Source organism: Phaethon lepturus, unplaced genomic scaffold, assembly GCF_000687285.1.
Source record: "Phaethon lepturus isolate BGI_N335 unplaced genomic scaffold, ASM68728v1 scaffold39782, whole genome shotgun sequence".
Taxonomy (NCBI): domain Eukaryota; kingdom Metazoa; phylum Chordata; class Aves; order Phaethontiformes; family Phaethontidae; genus Phaethon; species Phaethon lepturus.
Genome location: NW_010523317.1, coordinates 1 through 9,945, shown reverse-complemented (window position 1 = coordinate 9,945; position 9,945 = coordinate 1). Strand labels below are relative to the sequence as shown.

At 51.5% G+C, this 9,945-nt stretch overlaps 2 protein-coding genes across 3 annotated transcripts; one reads left to right on the top strand and one right to left on the bottom strand.

The window, feature by feature from the left end:
• Positions 1 to 9: 9 nt before the first annotated feature.
• Positions 10 to 7,059, top strand: SLC37A4 (solute carrier family 37 (glucose-6-phosphate transporter), member 4). Of its 2 annotated transcripts, XM_010282095.1 has the most exons (8): positions 10 to 277; positions 1,596 to 1,839; positions 3,137 to 3,295; positions 3,689 to 3,774; positions 4,709 to 4,822; positions 5,120 to 5,185; positions 6,248 to 6,386; positions 6,677 to 7,059. In XM_010282095.1, exons 1-8 carry the CDS (start codon positions 116 to 118, stop codon positions 6,841 to 6,843), a joined length of 1,137 nt encoding a protein of 378 aa, XP_010280397.1. In that variant the 5' UTR covers positions 10 to 115; the 3' UTR covers positions 6,844 to 7,059. The 2 variants fall into 2 exon arrangements, with proteins under 2 accessions (XP_010280397.1, XP_010280398.1); XM_010282096.1 differs by lacking the exon at positions 5,120 to 5,185 and having other exon boundaries at positions 6,677 to 6,966.
• Positions 7,060 to 8,304: 1,245 nt separating this feature from the next.
• TRAPPC4 (trafficking protein particle complex 4) lies at positions 8,305 to 9,939 on the bottom strand. Its single transcript, XM_010282094.1, has 4 exons — positions 9,819 to 9,939; positions 9,641 to 9,744; positions 9,219 to 9,345; positions 8,305 to 8,784 (listed from the first exon to the last, which is right to left on the bottom strand). The coding sequence occupies exons 1-4, from the start codon at positions 9,839 to 9,841 to the stop codon at positions 8,706 to 8,708; spliced, it is 333 nt and encodes a 110-aa protein (XP_010280396.1). The 5' UTR covers positions 9,842 to 9,939; the 3' UTR covers positions 8,305 to 8,705.
• Positions 9,940 to 9,945: the final 6 nt, after the last annotated feature.

Sequence of the window (9,945 nt, the reverse complement as noted above, 5' to 3'; positions counted from 1 at the left end):
GTGCCGCCTGGCTGAGGTGCGTCTCGGGCTCTGCCCCGCCGCAGGTCTCATCACCAGCAGCCAGTCCGCAGCGTACGCCATCAGCAAGTTCGTCAGCGGCGTCCTCTCCGACCAAATGAGCGCCCGCTGGCTCTTCTCCTCCGGCCTCCTGATGGTGGGCTTGGTCAACGTGGTCTTTTCCTGGAGCTCCACGGTCACCGCCTTTGCTGGGCTCTGGTTCCTCAACGGCTTGGCCCAGGGACTGGGCTGGCCGCCCTGTGGGAAGATACTGCGAAAAGTAAGTGTTTGCTGGAAACGGCGAGGGGGAAGCTCGCAGCTCTTCTTCTAAGCGCTGCTGGCAGCGGGTCTGTACGGACCGCGTTGCAGGAATGTTTGCTGCAAATTCAGAGGAATCTGCACCTATTCCTGTCTCCTTCAAGCCAAGGAGGTCAAAACTACTAGCTGTGCTTTCTTCTGCCTGCAGAGCATGTTTCCATGCACAAGGTTCTGCTTATTCTAGCAAAGATTCAAAGAGTTTGTTAGCCCTTGCATTTACATGCCTCGATTCTAGCTCAGTTTGATAAGTAACATTTCCCACTGGCAGACCTTCTCCACTGTAAGAGATGTCATTTGTCATAATCCAGTATTTTAAGCGTGCAGACAGAGGTCTGCTCACCTCTTCGCCGTTGCGGCGGTTTGCTGCTGGGCGAGGAGCGATGAGCAGAGTTCCATCTGCACTCTCAGGGAACTCAGGAATCGCAAACTGCAGGCTGTTCAGGTAGAAGACCGGGTAACATATGGAGAAGCAGCGTGAGTCGAGCCTCTGAGCTGCATGTATTTGGGTTTTGTGACAATCTAAATGGAACAGATTGATTTCTGCCTTAGGGCAGAAGGAAGGGAGGTCAGCTGTGTGCTAACCTCTCTTGAAAGATGTAAAATCCAGGAACGCACGTACGTGGGGAACGCGGGGACATGACCAGCTGCTTTGCCCTTCTGTGAGGCATCTAGGCTCATCTAGCTGGTGAGAAAAGGACTGTCCGGGATGGTTGTTTGCATGGAAAGGAAGGTCCCGAATAACGGAAACAATAGACATAGTGTTTTCTGAAGACGTTTGTGAATGTAGCACTCAGACGCTTTCCTGCCGATAACCACCACCCAAGTGATTCTGGCTCTGAGTGCACATTGCAATGCTGAGCCGATCGTGCCTGATACTCAATGCAACAGCGAGTCCTAAAGTTACCCTGTGACTCTCTGCGTATCTGTTCATGGTCCTGTGCCAGTAGACCTTTCCAGGAGGACGCTGTTCCTAACAACTGAGTACGCAGGACGGTGCGCTCTTAAATTTGCCTCTCCCGGCCCACGTCTCGGTTTCATCGTCTGTAAATGGAAATAACTCCGAGCTGGCTCGTGGTATTAGCACCTGTCAAGCTCCCGTGGCTGATGTTTGGAGTTCCCTGGGGGACTAAGGTAGCGAAGAGTAGGCACGCCCTTTACCCACGTTTGTAGATCAAGTCTGAATTGCCCTGAACCCGCAGCATGTGCCTTGACTGAGGATTTTCAGGTGCAGCATCACTCTCCCTCTCGGACCTCATGCCGTTTTTCTTGTTGTTGCACAGTGGTTTGAGCCTTCCCAGTTTGGGACCTGGTGGGCAATCCTATCTACAAGCATGAACTTGGCTGGAGGTTTAGGCCCCATTGTCGCTGCTCTCGTGTCTCTGAACTACGATTGGCGCATGACTTTGTCCTTCTCTGGCTTCATCTGCGTGGTTGTCTCTTTTGTTTGCCTTGTCCTGATTAAAAACGAGCCGTCGGATGTTGGGCTACCCAACATCGAACAAGGAGCCAAGAAAGGGAAGAAAGGTGAGCACGAGACTTCACTGTAAGCGGGCAGCTGTGGGAGAAGGTGTGGTGCCTTCTGTCTGTGTTCCGGTGCATACGTGTCGCTTTCGGTGTACCGAGACCTCCGTCCTTCCCACTTCCCGAAATCAGTGCCGGGAGGGATATGTGTAAGGGGTTGTTTTCAGCAGCGTTATTCTGGTAACTGTCGTGCTGCTGTGCTGAAGTTACAAATCGTATAAACCAAGCTCACGTGTAATCTTACTGGGAAGGGGCCGATGCACGGGCTTCTGAGGCTGTCACAGCCAAGTGCAGCAGAGCAGAGGAAGAGGGTGACCGCCAGTTGGTTCTGTTCCCTTGGCCTGCCGGTGACTGTGAGCGTGTCGCTGAGATGCTCGAGGCTGGCTGTTTCCACTCCCCGGCTGTGTCTTCCTACTAATAGTGCCCTCGTGTTCTTCGGGCTTTATTTGCTTAGACTGTAAGCTGAGTCTCCTGGCGGGTTCTGGAGAGAGAGGAAAAAACCAAGCCTGACCTTCCTTTCCTCCATGTTACCAGAGGACAGGCAGTTCTCCCCTCACCCCGCCGTGGGTTCTTTTGACCCCTGGCTTGCGGTGGACTCTGCTCAGTGTTTTCTGTCCTAACCTAGGACATCTAGTTAATAAATGTTGGTTCGGACCACTGAGTATGGTGCTCCTCTGAAAGCAAAATAGGTGGAGGGGAATTGCAACAGAGGTTTGCTGTAGGCTTTTAAAGGCCAGTGGAAACTCAGCCTGCCTTCCACGCTGTCCTGCAATGCCTGTGCTGCTCGACTTGTCCTCTTTGTGTGCAAAACCAATATCGCTTCCCCAGAGTATGCTCTGGGGAGGGTAGGTTTGTAGGCATTCTTGGATGACAGACGCAGAAATAAAGGTAGCACCTGCAAGTTGGCATCGTTGTTTGGGTCTATGTAGCGGCTTTCACAGGCAGAGCTTAAAAGCATTAGTGCAAAATCTGGAGCAGCAGATCATTTTTCTGACAACCTTTGTGAAGGGTTTATTGGCAACCGCAAGACAGAAAATTACGGGGACTACTGTTTTGATTATTCTTTTGAAATCTTTAATGAATGTGAAATAAGTTGACAGAAAAGATTCTGAAATCACAGCAAACCCAGAACACGGGGGAGGTGAAGCCTTTCGCTACCAGTAGCTATGAATATCTCCCTCTGTAAGGATGTCCTTATGCATGAGTCCTGCTTGCAGGTGTGTCTGTAGTGCCGCTGAGTTGGTGTGGTTCAGTAGCTGTGCTCAAGCAGTAGTAACATTACTCCTGATCTTCCTCACAGGTTCCTCCAGCGACAACAGCACTTTGACAGAGCTGCTGCTCTCGCCATACCTGTGGGTGCTTTCAACAGGCTACCTGGTCGTTTTTGGAGTGAAAACATGCTGTACCGACTGGGGACAGCTCTTCCTGATCCAGGAGAGGGGACAATCCATGCTTGTGGGTAAGAGGCAAAGCTGCGTTTTTCAGTTTTGTGGCTGCCATTTGGGAGGCGCGGCAGAGAGCTCGACTGGGTGCAGCAAAAGGACACAGGCACTTCCATCTGGGGGACTTGTTTCTTTACCTCCTACCTGCCCGCTTAGATACAGGTAGTCATTGAACTCACTGATGAAGCTACTGCATGCGCCGAGTGCCCCAGTGCTGTCTTGTGCCAAGGCCCTGGTGGGACTGGCAGACAGACGTTCCTGTGCAAAGGATGAGCTGGAGGGTCTTGTCCAGCAGAGCTGCTCTGAGCTCATGGTGAGCTGATGGCAGTTGAGCTTGGTCTACAGCATGGAGCAGCTTTGCTGTTGTGACCGAACCTGATGGCCTGTTCTTTGCTTCACCTACTTTCCAGGTAGTTCCTACATGAGTGCCTTGGAGATTGGGGGTCTGGTGGGAAGCATTGCTGCTGGATACCTTTCTGACAGAGCCGTAGCAAGAGTAAGTAATCTGGACCCTCAGGTGTGCTGGGCAGTTGACAAAGCATCAATTCGAGCTGCTTCAGGCTTTCTACATTTGTTTTTGGCTTCCTTGGTGAGTGCTTAAAGATGATTTCCCCCCCACCCCGCCTCTCTAATACCTGCACCAGCAGTGGAGCAGAATGCTCTCCACGTTTATGTTCCTCTGGAGATTGAGGACACCCAGAATGCAGAGGTAGGGTTGCCTCACGCTAGGAAACAGCCGCTCTCAGTACCATGTTTCTTTCTTCTGTCTCCCCCTTTCTGTCTCAACTGCCCTGCTTTGAAATGGGACTTTCGAAAATCAGACAATTCTTGATTAACCCATCTCTCTCCCTTCATGTGGAGGTAGGTTGAGAGGGACGTGACCCATCTCGACAGCTTAACTAAGGTGCTCAGTCAGGGTGGTGCTGGCAGCTAAGTAAGCCCCTACCCAATGCTGCTGTGTGCATGAGGACAGCTGCTGAACGCCCTAGAAGGTGTGGGGAAATACGTATGCGGATGTTAGGGACTGCAGTACGCCTGCCGGGTTTAAGATGTTTGATCTGTTTAATTTGTTGGCTTTACTGTGCTCTCCAGCTTTCTGTGTTGAAACAGATCTGGTTGTTGACAGTTGTCTTCTGGCTGAAAAAAAACCCACATGAAAATCCAGTGGTGGGATCTGAAGCCAAATTCAGGGTGGAAATAGGGCGCGTTCGATAACAGAAGTATCATTCATCACTAAGAGCTGCTTGTTTAGCACAGTTTGACTGCGGGCAGTCCTTAAACCAAACCAAGAAGTCTTGCTAAAAGGTGTGCTTTTTGATGGGCCGTCCATGTTTCTGACGGGGCCGTGTGGACGGCGCTAGTTACTACGAGTATAAAATGGAAGGAGTCCTTCCAGCTTCTGACCCTCAGTTTCCCTTCCTGTGTTACAGGTGGGTCTGTCAAGCTACGGGAATCCTCGGCACACGCTACTGCTTTCCATGATGGCCGGGATGTGCGTGTCCATGTTTCTCTTCCGCGTCACGGTCACGGGCGACTCTCCCAAGGTAATCCGCGCACAAGCAGCTGACCGTAGGTTGTAGGGAGAGCCCTTTAACTGTGAGGAGCTTGACGACAGGGAGCGTGACTGTTCTTTTCGTCCTTCCCAAGAAGTGGGAAAGTTTGCATCTTCTTTGCGTTACAGAGAAGCAGGCTAACTTAGTCTGGTTTGGACTGCTTCCGCTGCCTAAGTTGGCTGGGGTAGCCTGCGTTACTGGCCGTAGTGTAGACATGACTTGCATCTGCCCAAATGACTGCTAAATAAATGAAACCTCTTTTCTCCTTTCCTTTTTTTTCTTCTTCAGGAAAATCACTTCTGGACTGTAGCCTTGCAACCTCTAGCTGATCTTACAGGCCTAAAAGAACATGAGGTTTCTGCCTTGCATTTTTTCTCCCTCTGCCTGTTTCTGCTTTTGCTGATCTGCCTTTTTCCTATCCTGGGAGGTTGGTTAGCACTCCAGGACTTAGAACCAGGGCACTGAGAAGATTACTGTAAGTTTTGTAAGAGAAAACTTTTCTTATAATCATTTGATTACACTAACTGACTTTAAAAGTCTGAATATAAAAATTTTAAGTTCTTGTACAGAAGGTTCTGAGGACGTTTGTTTATCAGGTAAAAGGTAGCCAGCTAAGGGGTCTCATGAGTGAGGCCAGGAGGAATGATTCTGCTCCTGCAGGTGCCTTCCTCCTTAACTTTGGCAAGCGTTTTCCTCGCTTTTGGTTTCTGCTTCCCATCTGGAAAAGACGATGGCACTTCCTTCCTTCTGTGCATCTTGAAATGGGTTTACAGTTCAAAAAGCATGCTGTAATCTTGAAACGGTCAAGTTGCTTACCCTTTGTTGTGCTTCCACTAGTGACTGATAAATTCTCAGCTGGGTAGCCTTCTGAGAGCATAAGCTAACACTGAAGTTCAGACGGAATGGGTTTTTTTGGTTTTATTTCTCTGTTTGTTTAGTAACATGGAGCTTATCGGATAGCGGCCACTCGCAAATAAAGGTGCTCTGATCAGTCGCTTGCATCTAAAATGAAAAAAGCTTTCAGACGGTGTCTCCAGGACTGTTTTGAAAAGCGACTCGATTCACAGCTCGCTCCCGTGATTTCAGGGGCTCGCTGCCCACCTTTCTTCGATGTTCTGGCTCTTTCTTGCAAAACAGCACATACCGCGTGTTACACGGTGTAGGAGGCAGAACTGTAGCAGAGAGGAGAGCTCACGCTGGCTAACAGGACGGTGCGGTGGAGGTGCAGCTGGGCTCTGTGTTTGTGGGGTCTGTCACAGGCTTGAGCCTGACCGCCTGCAGGCCAGGGAGCTGGTGTCAGCCCAAAAATGTCAAAGCCCCCTCATACCCGCGTAGGATCTGCGGTTTGTCAGCAGCTGCTGATGGACGGCGGTGAGGTGCGCCGATCCCGTTTCTGATCTTGGCTTGTTCTGACAGCTGTGGATCCTGACCCTGGGAGCTGTGTTTGGGTTCTCCTCCTACGGGCCGATCGCCCTGTTTGGGGTCATAGCCAACGAAAGCGCCCCTGCCAACCTGTGCGGCACCTCCCACGCCATAGTGGCTCTCATGGCCAACGGTGAGTAATGCCCGTTCCCCCGAAAACCAAACAAAACCCGCCTGTGTTCTTGATGAAGCGTGGTCTAGGCCCCGGGTGCCAAGTTGCTGGTCGTGGGGAACCGCCGAAGCAGCAGAGATAATAGAGCTGGAAGCCTCAGGGATGCTTTCTGCTCTACCTGATGGGTTTTTGCCTTCTGCTTCAAGTTCAAACCAGGCCTGAGGAATCTTTACACATGCAAAACCAAATACTGGCTGATGAAATTGAGATGCTTAAGCATTGCTAGTTTTATGTTTGTTTTTCTCTTACAGTTGGGGGTTTTCTGGCTGGATTACCCTTCAGTACCATTGCCAAGCACTACAGCTGGGCCACAGCCTTCTGGGTAGCTGAAATCACCTGTACTGGTAGCACGGTGGCTTTCTTCTTGCTGCGGAACATCCGCACCAGGATGGGCCGGATTCCCAGGAAGGCTGACTGAGGATAAGCTGCTTGGTGGAAAGGATGCTCCCACGCTGATGTGAATGATCCTCGTTTTTTGTTTAACTGGCCTAGGAGTGACTTTACCTATTGCTGCAACCTAGATAAAAATGTCTCGGTTTCTTGTCCACTGTCACGTGCCTGAGGGCACAAGGTTCCTGCTACCGATCACTTTTTTCCCTCGAGATGTGATAATTCAGCTAGTTTACATTTGCAATGATTTTACTGTACCTCCTCACAGCACTGTTGGTGAAGCAAGCAGGCTTCGCAGCCTGAGCTTCTCCACTAAAAGTACTCTAAAATGACTGACTTCAGGTGCCGTCACGTTTAGTTTTGTCCTCGCTGTTCGTCTCGGCCATTAACTGTCGATCCAGCCTCGTTGTTCAGGGGTGCTGAAGCGAGCCTTCGCCAACGCTCGTTCATCCCGCGCGGCTGCTGTAAACGCGGCTGCCTCGGTTTACTTAGGCGTGAGCTCCCTGCCCGCTCTCGGTCCTGGAACAGCGACAGAGCAGTGAATGATTGATTATTACAGTTCGGCCTCACGGCTGATTTGGGAGCAGCGTGGCTTTAGCTTTACCCGGGATTAGCTGTTAGGAGCGAGGGCGGCGTTTTGCTCTGGACAAGCGCAACGCCGATGCGGTGCTGTGGCAGGGCTCTCCGCAGCACTTAGAAATAGGCACGTTTCCAAGAAATTCTTGGCACTTCAGGGGAGGGCATTTAGAGAAGCTCCTTCTGTTGAACTGGTCCTGCCCGGTGCGACGACTGTGTACAGTGTTAATGATTTGCAAGGGAGGCAGCTGCTGCCAAGTCAGCTTGTAGCAAATGCTCTGCAAATCAGCCAGGAAAACTGACCCGGTAGCAGGTATTGCGACAGAGCTACCGCCGGCCCACTACCGGGTTTCATGAAAACCCGTATTTCTAGCATTGGCTTGTATGTTTTCAGTACAAGATGCGTAGTCTAGAACGTTTTTGGTCAAGAGCTGCATCTCTCGGGGCTGCGGGTAGGGGCTTGGGCTACTGAGAGCCGGCCACCGCTGGCAGCCAGCAGCCTTGAGCGGTCAGGCCCAGCACTCTTCGCAATAAGGAGGCTTGGGTTGTTAACCGCCATTTTGTTGAATATTCTTGTTTTTTCCCCCCGAAAGGATTTACTGCCTTAGGGTCCTGCAAGAGGCAAGTTCAACTCGTGAAGAACCTGCATGCAGGTACTTTGCTGAACAGCTTGGTTCTAAGAGTAGGTAGCCAGCCTTAATTAAAACAATGGAAGCGAATTGCATTTTGTACTTAATTATATGATCTTCTACTATCTGTGAAATAAAAACGGAGCAGTGTCATGAGGGCTCTGACTGTCTTACGGAGAACGTTGCAAGCAGAACCACCTAAACCCGCTTATCCTCTTGAGGTGCTACTGGCACAAATGTACCCTTGCCAACAGAAAAAAAAGCAGCCGTCCACCTCTTTGAGGAACATTTATTACTCCTACATGGAAACCCTCTGCAAAACCATAAGTTAGAGCTGTACAGGAAAAATACATATGTACAATTATGAAACGAAAGAAAATAATCATTGACTGCGGTAAGGCCATGGACCCCGCACCTTATCTTTCTTTCTTCACTCAAGGGCAGTGGAGCCACAACAGCAGAGTTAAGTCTCTCTGTGGCCCAATGTAAACAGTAGTAATGTGTCTCTTTAAGGTAGATTTCACAACAAAGGGGATAAAAAAACAGCATTGTGGGAAATAATGAAGCATGTTTTGGGGATACGCAGTCTCCGCTGTGGAAGAGCGAGCTCCGGGAGAGGCCAGCTAGGGAAGAGACAAGCCCTGCTCTTCAGAGAAACGAGCCTGTGCAACAGGCGAGGTTTTCTCTACGATCCAGGTCCGAAGGGTCCAGCTTTCTCTGCCACCTCCAGAGCAAGTTTCAGGTTCTGATCAAACAACTCGCATCTGAAACAGTCAAAAAAGCAGAAGGGCATGACTTTTCCTCCGAATAGGCTAACGAAGGCAGCATCTCCACACCCTTTGGCTCTGCATCCTTCAAGGAAAGATACCGTAAGTCACAACACAGCGACCTGACTGCTGTCAAACTTTGGCTTGGCCGTTAAGTACAGGTAAAGCTTCTCCCGTGGGCTCCAGGTTACAGCTCCTGCTGTTAGGACAGCGGGGACTGTACCAAGGAAGAGCACGTCCCACTTCCCCAGCAGAGCAGCGCTGGAAAAAGCACAGGTCAGTGTCCCGTCCCTGCAGCAGTGCTCCGTGTCTTCCCCCTTCCCTCAATCTCTGGGTCTGCTTTGCTACTTAAGGGCCGGCAGCGTTTGTTATGGCACGGGCAGAGTGATGAGGGGTTGTAGCCGCGTTACTGGAAGTGGGCTTTTCCTTACCTGATTGGCATCTCCAGGGAGTAGAAAGGATTCTTCAGAGCAAAGTCAGAGTAAATCTCATAGATCTTGCGGAGAAGGGAGTCTATCCCTGCCTGCCTTGGGTCAGCAAGAACCATGAATTTGATCCCTAGAGCCACAATGACAGAAGCGTGAAGAGGGTGGAGCTCCGTGACAGCCCCGGCACAGCAGAGGGGTGCTGGGTGCCCCGGGGCCAGACGGTACCTGTCAGCGTCTGGAAGCAGTGCAGCTTGAAGGTGTCTGTCTCCAGCATCTCGATCCCGGAGCTCCCGACTTCGGGGGACAGCTGCGATCCGATGGCAAAGATCCCTAGAGCCACAATGACAGAAGCGTGAAGAGGGTGGAGCTCCGTGACAGCCCCGGCACAGCAGAGGGGTGCTGGGTGCCCCGGGGCCAGACGGTACCTGTCAGCGTCTGGAAGCAGTGCAGCTTGAAGGTGTCTGTCTCCAGCATCTCGATCCCGGAGCTCCCGACTTCGGGGGACAGCTGCGATCCGATGGCAAAGAGCCTGTGGGGACATGGCCCTTAGCAGCCCCGTCCCCCCTCGCCACCCCCGGCCCGCCCCATCCCGCCCGAACTCACGAGTGGAACATGGAGGCCAGCATGAGCTTCTCGTTGGAGGAGAGGCGGTGGCGACCGAAGCGGATGGACACCGGGTAGTTGGCGGGGTTGCCCAGGAACTCCAGCACGTCCTTCCCATCCGCCGTGA